Source organism: Marmota monax, unplaced genomic scaffold (assembly GCF_021218885.2).
Source record: "Marmota monax isolate L192 unplaced genomic scaffold, Marmota_monax_Labrador192_F-V1.1 WCK01_AAM20220418_F8-fsc00014, whole genome shotgun sequence".
In the NCBI taxonomy this organism is placed as follows: domain Eukaryota; kingdom Metazoa; phylum Chordata; class Mammalia; order Rodentia; family Sciuridae; genus Marmota; species Marmota monax.
Genome location: NW_026695222.1, coordinates 30,896,658 through 30,917,458, shown reverse-complemented (window position 1 = coordinate 30,917,458; position 20,801 = coordinate 30,896,658). Strand labels below are relative to the sequence as shown.

The window sequence follows — 20,801 nt, the reverse complement described above, 5'->3', positions numbered from 1 at the left end:
GTCTCTGCGGGACTGAGGTCATCCGTTCTGGCACAGTGGGGACCCAGCGCTTGTTGTGTCTTTGTTTCATTCAAATGGTTGGGACGATGACTCACTCGGCTTCTCCTTTCTTTCTCTTTAAACCAGGGCACCGTCTGGGAGTCATTTCTGATTAGACGTTGACCTCAGAAATATGCTCTCATCATTTTGAAAACATCTTCCAGCGCCACAGACCCGGCTCCGGTGGAGAAGGGACACCGAGTGGACGGTGGCCAGGACTGGGTGTGTGCTCGGCCGCTGCCTGGGAGAAGGGCCTTCCCGAGTGCTCCCAGGGGACCGTGGGGCTGAGTCAGAGTGAAGACACTGTCCCCATCATGCCCTGGACACACTATGGCCTGGGCCAGCGCAGGGCACGATGGTCCTCCTCCTCATCACCCTGGTCAGGCCTGGCTGCTGTGGTCACACAGCTACTCTAGGCCACAGGGTTTCCAGGACCGCTGGGTTCAGTGACCTCACTTCATTCTCTCAGCACCCGCCAGGCAGGCACCCTGGGCATTGGCGCTCCGAGTGGTGATGTCAGGTGCCTCTCGGGAGCCGGGAAGGGCAGGGTGCGAGGCTGTGCCCTGTTGATCCACGTGGTACAGGACCATCAGGTGGAGTCAGGTCTCAGGACCAGGAGCCCCAGAATCCAGGGTTGCTCTGAAGCAGGAGGTGACCTCGAGGGGTGGAGGGGAGGTCAGAGGTTGTGAGCAGGGCCGGAGGGGGCCGGAGGTCAGCGGTAGCCACTCAGGAGTGGAGGGCGGCCCAGAGCCGTGAGCCGTGGCTGGCCAAGGGCGCGTTCCAGATGTACCTTATGCCTGGATTCTGAAGGTGATTTATACAGTGTTCTAAATAATTCACTGCATGCAACAAATTTCACAGTGGGGCCTTCCACTTGTTATCACATTGGAACTCAAGGAGTCTCAGGTTTGGGGACATTTCTGTTCTTCAGACTAGGGACACTCCCCCTGTACAGTGTGTCAGTTCTTTGCTACACCTCACGGCGCAACCCGGTGTGCAGGTGGGGAAGAGGCAGGAAATGTTCATCCTGGGGCCTGGGGCCATGAAGGAGCCCAGCTGGGGAGGGGACGGTACTACCTCAAGGTTGAACCAAGGGGGGGTCCAACCAGGCGCCGAGGGGCAGCTCCTGGAGGAGGTGGCTTTGGAGTGGCCTGACCTCCGCCCAGGGAAGAGGGCTGCTTGCTCGCTAAAGGAAGGAGCTGCGGGTTGGCAAGAGCAGGTGCCGAAGGGACCAGAGGAAGCGAGAGCCACAGGTCGGACCAGGAGGGTCGGCACTGGGGCCAAGGGGCTGCTCCTGAGAGCCGGGCATCCGGCAGCTCAGAGGGGTGTCGGGGTGGAGCCGCTGTCCCAGCAAGAGCCGCCCGTCAGAGGGTGTCTCAGAGACTGGGCACCTGTGCTCTGGGTGGGATGTGTGAACACCGAGGTCCGTCTGTGGTTGGCGAAAGTGCGGGTAGCGAATCCCTGATCCGAAAACCAAAGTGCCCCATAATCGGAAATGTTCCAGCCCCAACGTGACACCATGTGGAGAATTGCACACCATGAAATTCTGTTCCATGCATTGGAATATTTTAAATACCGCATAGATTACCATCAGACTGGAGTTGGGGAATAGAATGCCAAGTGAAATTAGCCAGTCCCCCAAAAACCAAACGCTGAATGTGTTCTCTGAGGCTGAGTCATAGTGGGGTTGGGAGGGGGAGCATGGAGGGTTAGAGGATCTCCAGATAGGGCAGAGGGCGGGAGGGGAAGGGAGGAGGCAGGGCTAGGAAGGACGGTGGAACGAGGTGGTCTTCATCACCCCAAGTACATGTATGAAGACCTGAACGGTGTGGATGTACTTTGTATACAACCAGAGATGTGAAAACCTGCTCTGTGTGGGTAACACGAATTGTGATGCATTCTGCTGCCATATATAACAAACTAGAATAAAAATTCAAAAATAAATAAATTACCATCAGACTCTGTGCATGGTACATATGAAACATGAGTGGATTTTATTCTTAGACTGGAGTCCCTGCCCTATGACATCTTCTTATGTATATGCAAATACCCCCCGACCCAAAATAGTCCCAAATCCGAAGCACTTCTGGCGCCAAGCACCTTGGACCAGGGATGCTCTGACTACTCATCCCTGGGGCTGTGACAAGTCCCCCCAAAGCAGGAGGCCTAAGCACAGGCCGTCCCTGCTCTCAGTTCTGGAGGCCACGAGTGTAAACTGAAGGTGCCAAAAGGCTGCGCCCCTCCGATGGCCCCCGAGGTTTTGCTTGCCTCCTCCGGCTTCTCCTGGCCACAGGCTTCCCCTGGCCCCTGGCAGCAGAGACCAGCCTCTGCCTCTGTCTTCACATGGCCTTCCCCACTGCCCAGGTCCTCTTCTCATAAGGACGCTTGTCACTGGATGTAGAGCCCACCTGGATCATCGAGGATGACCTCATCTTGAGGTCATTGACTTGTTTCCATCTGCAAAGGTCCTTTTTCCAAATAAGGTCACCTCCGCAGGTTCCTAGTGGACTTACCTTTTGCAGGCTGGGGCGGATGTGGGAGACTTTGGGACTTGCTTCAGTCCACTGCCCCCACCGGTGGGCGCTCCTGGAAACAGGCACCACGAGTCCTCCTCCCTTCCTTCACTGCAGAGCTGTTGACCGAACACTCGCCGTGTCCCAGGCACACTGGGGGCTCTGGGACACCCTGACCATCCTCAGGAGGGCAGCTCGTTGCAGGTAGGGCTGCAAAGGAAGTGGGGGGGTGGGCAGAAACGATGGGCAGGGGTGGCCAAGCCCCAGCCGAGCAGGTCCGAGAGGCCTCTCTGGAGGTGAGACAGGCGGGCTGGGTCCCAGAGGCTGAGGAGCAGCCCCGGGACCAGTCCATCCCTTGCCCTCAGCCCTGCGTGCCTCTGCCCAGCAGGTGGGCGCACACAGACCTGGGCACAGGTGTTCTGTGGGCATGTGTGTGGAGAAGGCAGAGTCAGCTGCCCGCGGGGCCTGGACAGGTGACAAGGGTGAGTGACGTGGGTCAGGAAGAGTGAACTAGAACAGGATGGACGGGGGCGGGTAGGACAATTCATAGTCCCATCCAGGGCGTGGTCACTGCTCAGCTCCGAATCATGGTCACCAGCAAGGATGTGGGTGTGGCCAGATTGTTGGGATCTTCAAGAGAAAAATGGAAATCTGAAACGTCTTTGTGCAGGTTTCTGAATTACAAATGGTTTATAGAACAAGGAAGAGAACCCCCCACCTCCCGCGTGGACAAGGGGAAACTTCGGAAGCAAAGCGCATCCACAGGCCAGGTCCAGCCACCTTCCAGCCAATCCAGCCCCAGAGGATGGTGGATGCAGCCACAGGGTGTGGGGAGGGCACTCTAGGATGGGCAGCTGCTGAGGGGAGGGCTTGGGGACAGCTGAGGGACGGGAGCAGCTGGAAGAGTTGGAAAAGCGCAGAGTGAGAGCCCGTCGGAAGGGTCTTGGCAGCTTTGTGATAAAGGGGGCCTTCCTGGGATGTGGCACCGGGTCCAGCCCTGCCCACCCTTACACACTGCCCTCCGGCGACCCTTGGCTGCAGGTATAGATTCTTCTTTTATAAAAATTTTTATTTGTTTTAATTAGTTATACGTGACAGTAGAATGCATTTAGGGACTTTGATAGATCATACATAAAAGGGGTATATTTTCTCATTTTTCTGAGTGTGCATGTTGTAGAATCCCATGGGTCATGCAGTCGTATATGTACATAAGGTAATAATGTCTACCTCATCCTACTATCCTTCCTGTCCTCGTATCCCCTCCCCTCCCTTCACTCCCCTCTACCTAAACTAAAATAACTCTATTCTTCCCTAGGGTCCCCCCTCCCCTCATTGTGAATCAGCATCCACATATTAGAGAAAATATTCAGCCCTTGTTTTTGAATTGGTTTATTTGGCTTAGCATGATATTCTCCAGCTCCATCCATTTACCAGCAAATGCCATAATTTCATTCCTCTTTAAGGCTGAGTAATACTCCATGTATACTCGTCTCTCTCTACACACACACACACACACACACACATATACACTCTCCATATATATAGTTTAGCTATTATGAATTGATCTGCTATAAACATTGACGTGGCCATGTCACTATAGTATTCTGATTTTAAGTCCTTTGAGCATAAACCAAGGAGTGGGATAGCTGGGTCAAATGGTGGTTCCATTCTGAGTTTTCTGAGGAATCTCCACACTTCTTTCCAGAGTTGTTGCACCAATTTGCAGTCTCGCCAGCAATGTGTGAGTGTGCCTTTTCCCCCACATCCTCTCCAACATTTATTGTTACCTGTATTCTTGATGATTGCCATCTGACTGGAGTGAGATGGAAGAGTAGTTTTTATTGACATTTCTCTAACTGCTAGAGATGTTAAACATTTTTTCATATATTTGTTGATCAATTTCTTCTTCTTCTGTGAAGTGTCTGTTCAGTTCCTTAGCCCATCGATTGATTGGGTTATTTGCTTTTTGGTGTAAAGTTTTTTTGCATTCTTTGCATATCCTAGCGATTAATACTTTACCAGAGATGCATGTGGTGAAGATTCTCTCCCTTTCTGTAGTCTCTCTCTTCACATGATTGTTTCTTTTGCTGAGAAGAAGCTTTTTAGTTTGAATCCATCCCATTTTTGATATTTGATTTTTCTTCTTGCACTTTCGGGGTCTTGTTAAGGAAGTCAGATCTTAGGTTGACATGGTGAAGATTTGGGCCTATTTTTTCTTCTATTAGGTGCAGGGTCTCTGTTCTAGTACCTAAGTCTTTGACCCACTTTGAGTTGATTTTTGTGCAGGGTGAGAGAAGGAGGTTTAATTTCATTTTGCTACATATGGATTTCCATTTTTCCCAGCACCATTTGTTGAATAGGCTATCTTTTCTCCAGTGGATGTTTTTTGACACCTTTGTCTAATATAAGATAATTGTATTTGTGTGGGTTTGTCTCTGTGTCCTCTATTCTGTACCACTGGTCTACAAGGCTATTTTGGTGCCAATACGATGCCATTTTTGTTACTATTGCTCTGTGGTATAGTTTAATGTCTGGTATAGTGATGCCTCCTGTTTCACTCTTCTTGCTAAGGATTGCTTTAGCTATTCTGGGTCTCTAATTTTTCCAAACTAATTTCATGATTGCCTTTTCTATTTCTATGAAGAATGCCATTGGGATTTCAATAGGAATTGCATTAAATCTGTATAGTGCTTTTGGTAGAATGGCCATTTTGACAATATTAATTCTGCCTATTCAAGAGCAAGGTAGATCTTTCCATCTTCTAAGGTCTTCAATTTCTTTCTTTAGTGTTCTGTAGTTTTCATTGTAGAGGTCTTTCACCTCTTTTGTTAGTTTGATTTCCAAGTATTTTATTTTATTTTTTCAGGCTATTGTGAATGGAGTAATTTTCCTAATTTCTCTTTCAGTGGATTCATTGTTGATGTATAGGAACACGTCCGTTTGATTTACGGGTGTTGATTTTATATCCTGCTACTTTGCTGCACTCATTTATTAGTTCTAGAAGTTTTCTGGTGGAATTCTTTGGATCTTCTAAATATAGAATCATGTCGTTGGCAATAGTGATGGTCTGAATTCTTCTTTCCTGTTTTTTCCTTTTAATTTCTTTCTTCTGTCTGATTGCTGTGGCTGGAGTTTCAAAGAGATGTTGGATAGAAGTGGTGAAAGAGGGCATCCCTGTCTTGTTCCAGTTTTTAGAGGGAATGTTTTTAATTTTTCTCTGTTTAGAATTACGCCAGCCTTGGGTTTAGCACAGACAGCTTTTATGATGTTGACGTACGTTCCTACATCCCTAGTTTCTGTAGTGTTTTGAACGTGGAGGTATGCTGTATTTTGGCAAATGCTTTTCCTGCATTTATTGAGATGATTCTCACGTGATTCTTGTTTCTAAATCTGCTGATATGATGAGTGACACTGATGGATTTCTGACTGCAGGTGTAGATTCTAACCCTCTCTCTGCTACCTCTCCCTCCCATCCTCGAGATGCGGTCCCCCCTCCTGGAAACAGCCCCTGTATTTTGTCGTCTTTCTGTGTTCATGGACCCAGCGAGGAGTGCTGAGTGCCTGCTCTGTGCCCAGCGGAGCAGGTTGAGGGTGGGGCCTCTGGAGACCCAGCTCACAGTCCAGCAGGGGTGGAGGGGTCAGGTGATCACACAGCGCATGTTAAGTTCACTGCTGTGAGTTCTGGGAGCAGGGCCAACGAGGAACCAGGTAAGGGTAGGAGGACTTTACCGTGACGTGAAAGAGGTGACAGGGCTCAGCTCCAAGCACACATCTGTCACCCTAAGGGCATCAGAAGCATTGGAGGCTCAATTTGGGGAGTAAGGGTGCTGAAATGTGCCCTCAGAGACCATGGCTGTCTCGCGGGGCGGCAGAGGGCGCTCTAGTGCCCATCTGGTGAGAGAGAACAGCTCTGGGCCATTGCATAGGAACTGGAGAGTGACCACTTCGACGCAGAGAGAGGTGGGTGGAGTCCTGAGACTCAGAAGAGGCCAGAAACACCTGCCTGGCCCCTGACTCCCCTCCCCTGTGAGAGAGAAACCCCTGACATCAGCGATGGAGCCCTCCGGGTGACCAGTTCAGATGCCCAGCAGACGGCTCAAGGGCATGACCAGACTGCCCAGGTTGGAGCCCGAGGCTCAGCTCCCCCACTGTGTGACACTGGGCAGGTAGCTAATCACCCTGCCCTGGTTTCCCTGGGAGTAAAACAGGACAACCCCCCGAGGCTCCCTGAGCTTCAGTGAGCTCCCTGGGGACCCGCACAGCGCACAAGCACCTGCCTTCACACTACAGTGCACCAGGGAAGCCCCCGGTGGCCAGCCCAGAATGTGCCAGAGTCCTGGTTGACAGCTTGACAGATATTTATTTTTTAAAACAAAAAACCACGAAAGTCTTCATCACAGCAGACTGGACAGCCCTGCGTGCCCGCTGCCGCTCCAACTCAGAGATGGGTTTGTTGCATGAGCCGGGACACCCGGCCTCCCTGCCTCCAGAGGTCTTCAGGAGGCCTCACGCCTCCCACAGAGGTTGCCATGGTGCCAGACAGGGCAGCTGAGTTCCCCGGGCTTCAGGACACAGTCCAGGACACAAGTTTGGGGGATCCTACATCTCGTCACCTCAGCAAACAGACTGAGGCCAGGCAGAGGGTTGTCCTGGGGCAGGGGCCAGAGGGCAGGGAAGATCTCTTGGTCCCGTGAGAGCCAGGCCCCTGGCTAGAGGAGCACCCAGCTGGGCTCGGGATGGGTCCTCTAGGGGGCAGTGGGTGCCACGGCAGGGCTCCCTCGGGCTCACCTTGGTACGGCATTTCTCCGTACGGCATTACCTCCAGGTCCAGCATTTCTCACCGCTGTGCCTCGCGGGCCCCCAGGACACATCTTTGGAAACCAGATGTTTGGGGGGAGCCTGTTAACAAGGTGAGACTTGGGGGTCATGATACCTATTGAATGTCTCTTTAGTAGAAAGCTGGACAGCTGTGGCCACTTAGGGGCACGCTGGATTGCAGAGGCCACCTGTGCCAGCCGAGCCTGGCCGAGGAGGGAAGTTGGGTTCCTAAGGCTCCCAATTTCCACAGGGAGAAAACACACCCATCTCCACACTAGTGTCTTGGCCAGATTCGGGGTTTTAGATTCCCCTGACCCGTCTGCCCCCCTTGCTCCCCAGGCTGGCTCTTGTTGACCAACATGGAAATTCCTGGCCATGTTTGGGGTAGTCACCAAGACACCCAAAGGTCTCTAGACTCGGGGACGTGCCCACTGTGGCCTCTGGTCCTCTGCTGGGGGCAAGGGCAGAGTGACCAGCATATCCACTGTGGGTCCGAATCCTAACTGCCCCCTTCCGTCCATGTGGTCACCAGCCAGCGGCTCCCTGAGCCTCCCGCTCATGGGACAGTGAGAAACCTCACCTTCCAGGGGACCGTGGGGCTCGGTGGCAGGATCCTGAACACACACCCCCTCCCGTCCCTTAACTGCCCACTGACCCCTCCTGCTGACTGGCTGTCTCTTCCCTGGCACCCGTTACTGATGGCCTTGTCTCGGTGCCTCCAGGGTCCAGTCTGTCCCTCCACTGCTGGGCGTGGTGGGTATCCCCACGGATTTGTGGAGGGCATGAAAGAATGGCTTCGTGCTTGGACCTCGGTTCTCGGGGCTTCCGTGTCCCGCTCTGTGCGATGGGGACGGAGCAGCAGCCTCAAAGGCAGCCCAGGAGGGATGACGACGTGGTGGGACCTCCCAGGCACCTGCCTAGGCACGCTGCGGAGGATGCCGGGTCACTCTCTGTGTCTGTCCTTGGCTTCACAGCTCCGTCTAAGGGTTGCCACCTCCCATCCCGGACACAGCCCAGGGTGAAGGGGCCACCAGGTACCAGTGCCAGAGGAGAAGGTGACCGTGACAGCAGGTGGGGACAGAGAAGGTGCTGAGGCTCGGGTCTAACTGAAGGGGAGCCAACGGGATTTTCTGACAGATCTGAGGCTGGGGTGGGGACAGTGAGAGAAGGAGAGCCCCCAAGGATGGGACCGTGGGATGGCCAGCAGGACACCTGCAGCCGTGACTGACAGGAAGGATTCCGGGACAGAAGGGCGCGGGGGAGGACGAGAAGTCCCAGAGCTCCTGCAGACCTCGCATCCCGTCACCTGCTGGGTGACAGGATCTGGCTTAGTCACTGACATGGCCTGGGAGCCTGGGACCTGCCACTGTCACGAGAAGTCACGGCAGGTGTGGAGTGGATGGAATCAATGACCCGCAGTCTGTCCCGCAGGAGCCGGTGATGGAGTCTGGGATGCAGAGGGAGACCCAGGCAGGCGGAAGGAATCTGGGAGCCCTAAGCCCCCAGGCGGCGTTCAAAACCGCGAAGTTGGGTGAGATCAACAAGGAAATGAGGGCTGAGAGAAGGCCCAGGGCTGAGCCTCGGGATCCTGCCGCCAGCAACAGGGAGGGCGCCCGCTGCAGAGGAGGACGGGGTGAGGATGCCCACCCAGGAAGGAGCCTGATGGAGGGAGAGGAGGGGAGAGAGTCGGCCATTGCACTTAGCAACCGGGAGGGGCCGGCAATCTGCCCCAGGTGGCGAGGGGTATGGAGATTGTGAAAGCCGAGAGAGAGAGAGAGAGAGAGAGAGAGAGAGAGAGAGAGAGAGAGGGGAGGGGGGGTTGGGAAAGGTGGGGATGGCAGTGTTTTGAATTTTGCATAAAGAAAAGGGGAAGGGGATGCAGGGTCCACCGTCTTTTTAAACAGGAGAAGAGGCTGCGTGTTTACTGAGGGAGGACGCTTGGTGTGAGGGTATGGGTGGCCCCAGCTAGGAGCAGAACACCCATTCAGGGCATTGGGGCAAAGCAGAGCCTCTGGGAAGGGCAGATGCCACAGCAGGAGCGCTCAGCGTCCCTTCCAGAAGCTTCCATTGTCCTCTAGAAATAGGCAGTGAGGCCAGCAGGAGAGGGTGGGTTCAGCTAGGAGTCCAGGAGATGGCCGCCCAGCGCAGTGGACAGCCAGTGGACATGGAGATGTGGACTCTCGCTTTCAGCCAGTGATAGGAGGCCACCCATTGGTGCTTCTGTGGCAGCCGCCTGCTCGCCACCTGGGTGTCTGCATCAGGTGCTGGAGGGAGACGGCTCTGTGCCTGGAGAAGAGGGTGGTGCTCCTGAGAGGTGTCCCAAGGGCCAGGGCTGAGGCTCCCAAAGGGTTCAGGACCCCTGGCGCCCACGGCACTTGGAACCCTGTTAGAAATGCAAGTTCCTCGCCCCCCACCCCCACCCCAGACCTCCCACTCCCGCCTCCGGGGCATCCAGGTGCACAGGAGACTTGCAAGCCCTGGTCTGGGCTGAACTGGCTGAAGTCAGAGGACAAAGGTCACCACCGAAGAGGAGTCAAGGACTGATGGGGAAGCACCCTCTGAGAGAGGGTGACAGTGACATTGCCAGAAAATCAAGGCACGAGTAGAGTTGAAGAAAGTACCTCAACCCAGAGGTAACGTCACCAAGAAATGAGGACAGGGGCCCAGGAAAATAGTCCCGAAATGGCAGAGAGGAAGGACAGTGTCCCCTCAGGGCTCAGGGGCAAGGGCTGAGGGTGACAGCAGCTGCTCTGGCAGGACCAGGGTCCCCAGGATGCCCCCTCCAAACCCTAGGGACCTGTGGGTAGGTGGCCTGGCAGCTTGCAGGTGTGAGTGCTGATCACAGTGGGTGGGAAGCCTGCCGGGGAACCAGGTGTGCCTAATGTGACCACAGCCCTTATAAGCCAACGCGGGCACCGTGAGGGCGGGGACGGCACCAGGGACTGCTGGCTGGAGTCGAGGTGGGCAGGCGGCCGCGTTTGCTCCCAAGGAGCCAGAGAAGGCAGGAAGGGGACGGTCCACAAGCCAGGAGGAGCCACCTGCTGATTCTGGCTTAGCTCTGCGTGCCCCGTCTTGGACTTCTGACTCTGGATCTGTAAGGTTGTGGGTTTGTGTTGCTTTATGCTGCTGAGTTTGTGGTGACCGCCGCGGAGGCGAGCGAGGCCGGGGACCTGGAGAGCTGGGTTTGAATGGGGGAAAAGAAACTTGTCCTGGGGTGAAGCCATAGCCTTGGGACACGGGGGTCCATGGGTCTGGACCCCGCTTTCCAGCCCTCAGAGGAGGCCCTGACCGACCTACTCCAGGCAGTGCTGGGGCCAGGGTGTCCCCCAGGAACATCGGGAAGACCTGTCCTTGGGCCTCTGAATCTCGGAGCCCAGGCCAGGCAGGGAGGCCCAGGCAGGGACCCCCGCGCAGGATCCTGAGTGGCACCTGGGGCCGCCCTGGCTCATTTAGCCTGTGGAGGATAAATGAGAAGGTGGTTCCCGGGCGGCAGGTCCACCTGGGGAGGACCAGGTGGCGTGGGCCAAGCCCCGAACCTCGGCACCGTCCCGGGGAGCTCAGCTCTGGCGCAAAGATCCCCCTCTCACCTTGTCAAACACGCTCCCCCGGGGAGGCGGGGGCTCACGTTCGGCTTGTAAATGGCAGCTGGCCGGCTGCCTTCTCTTACCCGTCCCTGAGGAGCCATTGGGCCGTGGCAGCGAGCACTTGACAGGCAGGGGGCCACAGGTGATGGCAGCCTTCAGGAGGCGGGCGGTGGCCTGGCAGCTCCGGGCTCACGGAGCTGCAGGGAAGGGACAGACTGGAGACAGGGCCCTGTGACCAGAAATGAGTCCAGCCAGCCGCATGGGAAAGGTCTCTTGTGTCCATGGTTTGGGTCTTAAAATGCATCAAGTATCGGGCAGCGATGGATTTCCCACACAGTCCAGAGCCCACTGCTCTCGGGGCCACTTGTGTATGGAAGTCGGGCATGTCCGTCACTCAACACCCCGCTACCGAGGGCCTACTGTGTGCGGGGCCTGGGGATGTCACCTGAGCAGACGGGCGCTATCCTTCCCTCCTGGACTTGCAGGTGTGAGGCGGTGGACAAGGCACAGGGTATGGAAGCAGGACAGTGTCCACACCATGCCAAGGGGTGTGGGGAGGATCCCACATGGCGCCTGGGGGTCAGGGCCGTCCTCTGAGCACATGATGTTTACAGAAGTGAACAGGGAGGAATTCGGGTACTGGGGGACGTGGAGATGGGAGGGACGGTGTGGTGTGAGCCAGGACCACAGGAGAAGTCATGCCACAAGGTGAGCGTGGGGAGGTGGTCGGCAGGAGGAGGGTGGCCACCCCACCTGAAGTGCAAATCGTCCTGCATGCCGAGGACGGCGGCGGGGGGCTTAACTGAAGCAGAGGGTGGTGGGGTTCGAGGCGTTAAGTGCACGACGGCTGTTGTGTGGGCAGGGAGGGCAGATGCACCAGAGGGACTGCCCTGTCATCCAGGCAGAAGATGAGGGTGGTCCCAGGGGCACAGAGCAAGGAGGCATGGCGGGCCTCCAAGAGGGGTCCACCACCCTTGCTGATGCGTGGGGAACAGGGAGGGGGGAGTTGGGGAGCCGGGGAGGGGGACTCCTAGGATTTTGACTAGGCAGCTGCTTAGACGGTTTTGCCATAGGCTGATGGGGAAGGAGGGGTGGGCAGGGATCAGGAAATGAGGGGGTGTTGAACTGGACATGCTCATGGTCACCACGTGGGGACACTGCACAGGTGTGTGCATCTCGTGCCTGTGGGTGTCTGCAAAATCCTCTGCCGAGATTGTCCCGAAATGCCTTTTTCTCAGGCGCTATCCAGAGCCTTGGGAGCAGAGGGGGCTCTTCGTCAGGTGCAAATGGGCCTCTGACACTTTACCAGGAGGAACCCAGGACAGTGTGGGGTGTTGTGTCAGCGTCTCCCAGAGGTTGGGACCTGCGACCCCGGCCTCCACCTTAAAAAAAAAAAAAATTAGGGACCCCTGAAGTGATAGGTGTGGTCCTTGGAAAAGTCACTGTGCTTCACGTCTGGGGTCCAGCACGGTGTCGGAGTTTGAAGCTGCCGGGCCACAGGAGTCCTGGACAGTGGGGGTCATCGGGTGGATGTGGGGTGAGGCGCCCTGTCTCTGGTGCTAACTCTACAGGGAGCGTCACCAAGCTCGGCTTCTGAATGTCACCAGGAGGGTGGGGTGAGACAGCGCCGAGCGAGAAGCCCTTTTGGAGAAAGTGTGCTCTGACCTCATTTGTGTCTGTACCACAAAATGTCATGAGGTTTGTAGAGAACGTGACCCCTGCCGCTTGTCACAGCAGCGGGGCTCCTCACTTTCGTTTCCTAAAGGCTGTTGCTGTCTGTGTGTCCTTGTCCTCAGCTCTGTCTGACACGAAGCCTGGTGCTGGTCCTGCCCTGAAACCAGTTCCCCACAGGGGACCCTGCAGAGGGGAGGAGGGGACATCGTCTTCCCAGGTCTTCTCCGTCCCCGGGGGCGGCTGCACCAGTGACCTCGTCCCACTCCTAGGGCACAACTGCACCCCACTGCGCATAGCAAGGGGTGTTTTCAGGGTAGCGAGGTCCTGGCCAAGTCACCCCAAGTTGTCCCAGTGTGTACTGCCTTCACTTAGGTTCAAAAATTGGATCCCTTCAAGTTTCTGGGTTTGATCTAGGTACTGCCTGAGCTCAAAGGCTTCTTGCGGAGGGTGGGAAAATGAGGTCCCAGGGGAGCTCGCGGCTCCGTCAGGAGCTTGGGTGAGTCTGAAATCATCCGCTAAACAAGGAGCTGGGGGATCAGTAGCCAGAGCAGAGGAGCGTGCACCTGGGCACCGGCAGGTGGGGACTGCTGTCTTCACTGTCCACCTGGGGAGCCCGAGGCTCTTTGCTACATGAAGACGATTCTGGTTTTCTCTTTGGGAGCGGAAGAAGGAAAGGACACCTCGCGAGGGCGGGTGGCCCCCAGGTGTGTGGCCTGCTGGGTGTTCTGGGGGGGTGCTCCCGCTCACCAGGCTCTGAGCCACCCCAAGTCTGCGCTTAGTCCTCCTCTGGCGGCCCATCTCTCTCAATCCCACCAACACAAAAGCACTGCAGCAGACACCAGGTGCCATCTGCTCACCTGGATGCGCTTCAGGGCATCTGAAGGGGAGAGATGGGGACAGCTGGTCCCAGCCAGCAGAGGGGGGACTCGGGCCATTTCAAGAGGCGTTTCCAGCTGCCAGGACCCACACAGGCCTGCCCCTGGGGTCCTGCCCCTGCCCCGGGGTCCTGCCCCCGCCCCCGGGGTCCTGCTGGCTCCGGGCACCAGAAGAGAGTCTAGGAAACCCCCAGGAAGGAATCCCAAGTGCAGAGCCGTGGTGGGGAGGGGTGGCTCCCTGGGACAGGGCCTGGTCAGGGCCCTTCTCCCTGGTGGGGTTTAAGAGGAGCTCTGAGATGGAGGAACAACAGGAAGGATTTAAAACAAAAGCAGGTTCTTCTAAATGTCCTAGGAGCTCAGCCAGGGGAGGCAAAGCACCGTCCCGAGGAGGAAGCCAGCTGAGACTTCTAGTCCTTGTACTACCTAACTGTGGGGTTGATGGTCAGAGGTGCTCCCCACCCAGCCCTGTTGGCCTCCCAAGTCCCTGGCTCAGCCCTGCTAGCTACAGATGCTCTGGGGCCCCTGGAAGGGGCCTAAGGTAGACATCATGAATCTAGCGTTTCTGGACCCTCAGAAGGGGGTCAAGGGACAGAGGAGCCATGTCAGGGAGAATCAGACCCCGCTGGACCTTCTCGCTCTGCTACCTTGGGCAAATGGCTTCTGAGCCACTTAAAATGTACCATCATCCCAGACTGAGGGGAAGAGGAAATGAACTCCCAAGAAATTCTCCTTGCTCTATGGATCCAGAGTGCAGACCATGCCCAGTGCTCCCTCCCCAAACAGAGACACCCACGCAGCTGTTGCTTTCAACCATTTTATTGCTCAACTATCATAATACAAGCCGTATAAAAATACTTTACATATAGCAAAAATAAACTACATTAAACTGCAGGTTAAAAACCATTTTGCATAGGAATGTGATGTATTCTAACCCCTTGACCAGTCAGGATTCTCAAACCTTCCAGCACGGCGCTGCTGGGGCCGCTGATGTCTGGAGAACCCCATTACGACCCCGCGTGTTCTCCCGGAGAGCTGCAGGAGCCATGGCGGCCAGTGAGAGTGTCAGCCAGGGTGTCCAGAAGCTGGACTGCTGGGCCCACGGCCACCTCTGCTCAGGCGAGCCACAACGCTGGGCGCCTCTGCTCACATGCTGCAGCGTCCTCTGCAGCCCAGCCCAGCCCAGCCCCGACCTGGCAGGGGAGCCGAGCCTGCCCGCGGCTGCAGGAGGATAGCGTTGAACAGAGTCCCAGCGGCTCACAGGACCACACTGCGTTTTTGGAGGGGCTTGCCTGGGAAGCACCCTTCTTGCCAATCATCAAAGTTATTTTTGTTTTGAAAGTGAATTAAGACAGTAATGTTGGCTATAACTTGAGGGCCCCAGGAGAGCTGAGGGTCGGACACTGCTTTCCTCTAAGCATGTGGTTGGACTGCGGGAAAACCTCACTGTGTGACAAACTGGTATGGTGCCCACGTCCCCCGCTTGGGAGACCTGAGGTTAAGACGTGTCAGGTCCCTGAAGGGCTATCCCTCCAGAACACGAGTTCGGGAATGGTTACCCGTCTTGTCAAGAACGTCACAACCCCCGTGCCACTTGTCAATGAGAAATGAGCACAGTTGTCAAGTGGACCTCGGAGAGCCCCTCAATCCCAAACAGGAAGCACGTGGAAAGTGGTTTTTGTAACATGAAAATAAACAGAGCCTCTTTCAGTCCCGAGTGACAACCAGAACACATTGCCGTGTGACAGCTCCAGCCCTGGCCGAGGCTGGCTCGCTGAGACAGATGTCTTGGCTGTTGGATGCAGGTCTGCAGAGCAGCGCTCCAACATTCCTGGAGGGAGCGGCTCAGTTCGTCCTTGGTGACGTCTGTGTGGGAAAACTGCGGAGGTCCTGTGGATAATGCATATGGGGTCACCTATCAGGACTCTGATTTGCTCAACTCTGTCCAGATCAGCCTGCACCTGGGGTCCTGTCAGTAGGAACTCTCTGGATTCCATTACTACGCAGGCAGGGTTCTGTTGTTGCTTTAAATATCAAAAAATCACCATCTAGATCGTTTATTTACAATTCTCGGTGACAAAACCCAGGCTCGGCCTGCAGAAAGCAAGCACCACTCTTGGGCAAGAAAAGGATGGATTCTTCTTCCACAGAACCGTCCCCTTTCTTGTCTGAGGTGCTGGCTCCTGCTACCCTAAGCACCCACCAGGCCCAGATGTGGGGATTTTGGTTTGTTTCCTGGAATGATTTACAAAAAGTTTTCAAGAATACACCATTTCTCTTACAGAAAAATAATCAACATATATGTAAAAAGAGACACTTAAAAAGATTTCTGACCATTTATAAATATTTTCTAATTCAGGAATGCAATATTTTGAGGGCAGATTAAAAAAAAAAGCATAAAAATACAGGTAAGAAAATAAAATTTAATAACATACTAATTAATCTGGATTGCCATATATATTATCAAGCAGCAGTATTTTTGTATAACGCAGGAAGACTTGCAAACTTTAGAAGAACAGTACATTCAGCAACCTGACGGATTTGCCAGCGCAACATAACGTACGTGGCCGTGATGTGGCACGTACAGACCTCGACTTGCCTGGGGTCCCTCTGACACCTGCGACATACCCATCTTTCCCATTTAGCCGCCCTTACTGTCTCGTCCTCTTGGAGGATCTTACTGCCTCTTCCCTTGCTGAAAATATTTCTCGCACGATTTACTCTCGGCCGAGCTTCCTCCTGGCATTGACGACGACGGACAAAACAAAACCTTTGAAGCCGTCGGTTCCGGATATACTTTCTCTGGCCTGCTTGTGTCTCTAGACAAACGCTTCCTTTCCTCTGCTGTTCGGTTCAGTTGCTATGAAAATACTTTGTCTCCAGCAGTCCTGGAGAAAGGGGGTTATATTTATGCATCACGCACACACGCACGCACGCCTGAGCTGCCAGGAAGCCCTTTTTGCAACCATGGTGAGAAGGTGGCTGGAAAATGTGTTAGTCCCTCTCTCGCCCCATGGACGGGGAAGCCGAGCTCCTTTGCGACAATTGCAGGAAGGCACTTGGGTAAAACATTCAGACAACTGAGGAAAGGCTTGATTCCCTCATGTGCAAAAAATGGCTCCCAGCCAGGCCAAGTGACAGCAAACCACTCAGCCAGCCCTTGAAACTCTGCCCCAGCAAAGTAAGTACTGCTGGAGAGGGAATGCCTTAGGTAAAGCTGCTAGAGGGGACTTTTCTTTGTTAATGAGGAAGAATTCGGCATCACAGAAGCTCTGTGGCGGTGCTCCGCTTCTTCCTGGCATTCTGCGCATCAAAGGGACTCTACCCGATTCCGCAGGGGGTAGGTGATCAGGTCTGCTGCTCATAGGAGAAATAAATGCTCCGCATCAACCTAGAAGGTCCACACCCCCGGGGGCACAGAGCAGAACTGGGTGTTCATCCTCTGTGGAGCGCACCAGCCATGCCGGGCCCGGCTCTCGGGAAGGCTTACCCATGGCTAGCAGGGACTTAGAAAAGCCACTGTGCATGCTTAACAGCCGGGCTCTCCTCCTAGGCCTTGGGTAAAACAGACTGGACTGAGAAACCCCTCCAAGTACAGGCTGAGGATATTTCCACTTTGTGGTTGACTGCTAAGGAATCGACTGAACGGCCGAGAGAGAAAGCCCAGCTTGTCCTGGTGCCTGTGATAAATGCCATCATGCACATCTGTGTGATAACCACCTGCCAAGAAAGCCCAGGGTTTCATCTGCAGAAACGGCACCCAAGGAGCAATCCTGTGCAGGGCCTTGTGCAGCTGGGGATCACACAGACCTGCTGCTGTTGGACGCTCTGCTCATGCAGGAGGGGTGCTAGGGCCAGCGCTTGGGGTTGAGGGGAGCTTTAAATGGACTCGGGTAAAAGCCACCCATGATCCTGGGGGCCAGCGCCTGAGGCTCCCTGTTTTACTCTTGAGTTTGGAGCAGAGAGGGAATCCAACCCTTTTGTTTGATCTTGTACTTGGGTGTTTTGGACGAAAATCTTGCACTTTTTTTTTTCTTGCTGCTGTGGCCCTTCCGCCTCGTCCCTGACATTCAATACGCAGGCCTGAGGCTCTCCTAGATACTCCATGAGTGTGCTGGCCGGGAGGAAGACGGGGAGGACTCTCGAGGAGCACAGTGGACAGCGGCAGCAGGCCGGGCAGCGCCCCATCCGGGACACTAGCGCTGGCTGTGGGCAGCAGGGGGAGACAGCTGCTGGCCAAGAAGGTCCAGCCCCCAGCCTCCTTGGCCAGCTCTTTGAAGCATAGAATAAAAATAACAACCGTGTACACGTCAACACCGAGGAGTCGTGACTGGGGATCTAGTCTGGGCAAGGCAGTTTGCTTTGGAAGGAGAAAATTCCAAAATAAAGCTCCCGCTGTGGCCCGCTGTGAGGAGAGCACCACGGACAACGGTCCAGACTCAGCCTCGGCCTCGAGGGTGTGGGGTTCGTCAGCCATCAGCTGGACTCGGCGGCCACATTCCCGTGGTTGCTCTCAGGCCCTGTCTCCCTCAAAAGGGCCGGGAGCTGTTCCCAGAACCTGGAAAAGTGAACGCAGGGTCTGGGGCTCCATCAGGGCCCACCTCGTCCCCAGCCCTTCCCCTCCAACTCCAGCCACTCCGGTCTCGGGCGAGTTCCAGCTTCCCGCCACATTCACAATGTGGTTCTGGTCAGCAGGCACTTGATATCCAGATGGGTCACTGTGAAGGTCAACCGGGATGGTCTTTGGGACTCGAAATTCAAAAGGAAGAGGTGCTCTGGCGTTTCCAGAGAGAGGCGGCAAGCTCCTGCGCCAGCAGCTGGCCCGAGCACGGCTCCCGTGGGGCCTCTGGCCAGGAGATGAACAGAGAAGGACAGAAGCGAGGGCGGCGAGGGCTCCAGGTGGGGGTCCGAGGCACGAATGTCTTGCGATGATGGCTGCTTCTACGTCTGGTTTCTGGAGGGAGGTCCTGAAAACTCCTTCCTGATAATTTCATTGACTATAAAAGGAAAGCAGAGAGAGGCCCATGAGAAGCACTGAAAACACAGATCAGTTTTCCAGAACCGCCATCAGGCTATCTTTTTAAACATTTATTTAACTTTTTAGTTGTAGTTGGTCACGAGGCCTTTATTTATTTTTATGTGGTGCTGAGGATCGAGCCCAGGGCCTCACACGTGCTAGGCGAGCGCTCTACCTCTGAGCCACAACCCCAGCCCTTCCATCAGGCTATTTTTTTAAAGAGTATGTGTTTGCTCCTCGTGATGATACACTTGACCATTTTTTTAGCATGAGAAATGCCTTCCTATGTCATGTTTTGCTTTCCTGGGTCAGAACAGTTTGTACAGTAGGCTCCCAAACTCCTTCACGGACTGCCTACAGAAAGACCTATTACATGATTGTGTCCCATGAAAATATAGGAGCCCCTAAAGGAGGGCAAGTAAGCAGCCATCAATTGAAGTGAAATTTCTATTCATTTCTGCACAAGTAGGATCTTCCCTGCCGGTCGTGAGGCCTTAGAAGTTGAAAGTATCCTCAGAGGGACCCTGGGAGCTTGGTCACCTTCACCCCCTTAAGGATGCATGGAGCTCTGAAAGGGCACCAGGGGCACAAGGCCAGCCCTGGCCAGCTCTCTGCTCCTCCAGGAGGGTCTTTGGAGGTCACAGGAAGCATGAGATCCCCGGATGACGGATCTTGCCAACAGACTCCCTTTGGCACCCTTGGAAATGAACCACCCCGGTGCCGGCTCACTGCCGAGGTCAGCAAACGTGTGCCCCGAGGCTGGGTGTGTTGACTGGGGTGGAGGTGGGAGGGGAGCGGGACCCTTCTGGGGTCCTGTCAAAGGCAGGCCACTCTCCCCTGCCCCAGCTCTGACCCTGACTTCTCCCAGGCCCTCATCTCAGCATTTTCCTGTGCCCAGAGCCCCTCCCTGGTGCAGCCGGGCTCCCCCAGGTCCAGGGTCCTGGCGCTCTCTGCCTGGATGGTTGGGGACAGGGGCAGGAACACCCACAGCTTTAAAGAGCCGCTGAGGCCAGGCTCCTCTCCGTGCTCCCCTAGCTGGAGGTGTGGCTTTGCCTCCCCGGGCCTCATGTCCCCAATCCTAGGCCTGCGCTCCTTGTGGGGCGGCAGGAGGACACTAAGCCTGAGGGGCACGAGGTGCGTCGTGCTCAGCCCTATTGGCCGCACTGGCCAGGAGCACCCCCGAGGGATCTGGGCACTTCGGAGCCAGGGACCATTGTGCAGGGCGAAGGTCCTGGTGTCGGAGGGTGGGGTCGGAGTCCCCCTCTGGCCACATCCTTGCTCTGAACCTGCCTGTGTGACACGACGGTTCTGTGCCTCCGTTTCTCCATCTGTAACTGTGTCTGTCGGCTACTCCAGGGCTGTGGAGGGTCCTGGGTGAGATGGCACAAGGAGCAGGTGCTGGTGTGCAGAAGGGAGCGTGTGAGAGAAGGGGATAGCTGTGTGCTCACGGAGGGGGACGGGACAGCTAGAGGGACAAATGCTTCCCACGGACTCGGCTGCACACACAGGACCTTGGGATGAGCCCGTTCAGCTCCCCAGCGCCACTCGGCACGAACTGAATGAACTGTGCTCCAGCCACCAGCGGATCCCAGGGGCCGAGCTGGAGACTGGATGAAGAACCGCCACCACCCCACCCCCACCCCCAGCACCGCCAGGACCAGATAAGCTGAGGTGCCCTGAGAGGGGTGGGGTGGGGTGGGTCAGGCAGCTTCACGCGGAGCTTTTCAAAGCCCGGATCCTGAGGGCCTTCCTGTTTTCTCAACGTAGGAAGCCAGGAGCCGATCCTCGGTGGAAACTTTTCACAGCCCCAGCTTTCTAAAAATAGCCCTGGGCAGAGCTGGAGGCACCAGGGCAGCCGCACAAAGGGCCCCGTGCCCTTCTCAGATCACAGGGCAGCAAGAGGGGCAGCCTCTCCTGCAGGCAAAGCCGCTTTCCCCTCCCCTGGGACGAGATCCGTGCTGCTGCCTGAAAGCCACCTTTGGGGGGTGGGCAACCATCTGGAAGCTCAGCAGGAGCTCTGCTCCAAGACCGCCACCGTCACCGTCACCTGTCATGGCTGGGGGTGGCTCGGGGGGCTCAGAAGTTCAGACCCCACCACAATCTCTCTGGGTAGAGACTTTTTCTTTCTGAAACCTCAGCTTGCTCCTCCCCTGGCTGCAGACAAGGAGAAAGTTCTAGAACAGAAATGTTAGCAGGTGTCCGTGGGGCCAGGTGAGACTGCAGACCTGGGCTCCGAATTCCCAGAGGAACTTATACTGAAACCTCCTTCTGCAGCGTGTTGGGG

The 20,801-nt window shown here is 55.6% G+C and overlaps 1 protein-coding gene across 3 annotated transcripts in view; it reads right to left on the bottom strand.

Annotated features, from left to right (window-relative positions):
* Nucleotides 1-14,303: 14,303 nt before the first annotated feature.
* The window catches only part of Nfatc2 (nuclear factor of activated T cells 2), a 115,827-nt gene continuing 109,329 nt past the window's right edge, over nucleotides 14,304-20,801 (bottom strand). For all 3 annotated transcript variants that reach the window (XM_046433359.2, XM_046433358.2, XM_046433360.2), the window contains one exon: nucleotides 14,304-18,497. Coding sequence is in view for 2 of the 3 variants with exons in the window: in XM_046433358.2 (XP_046289314.1) it covers nucleotides 18,442-18,497 (56 nt within the window). In the remaining variant the exon portion in view is untranslated. The remainder of the gene's footprint in view (nucleotides 18,498-20,801) is intronic.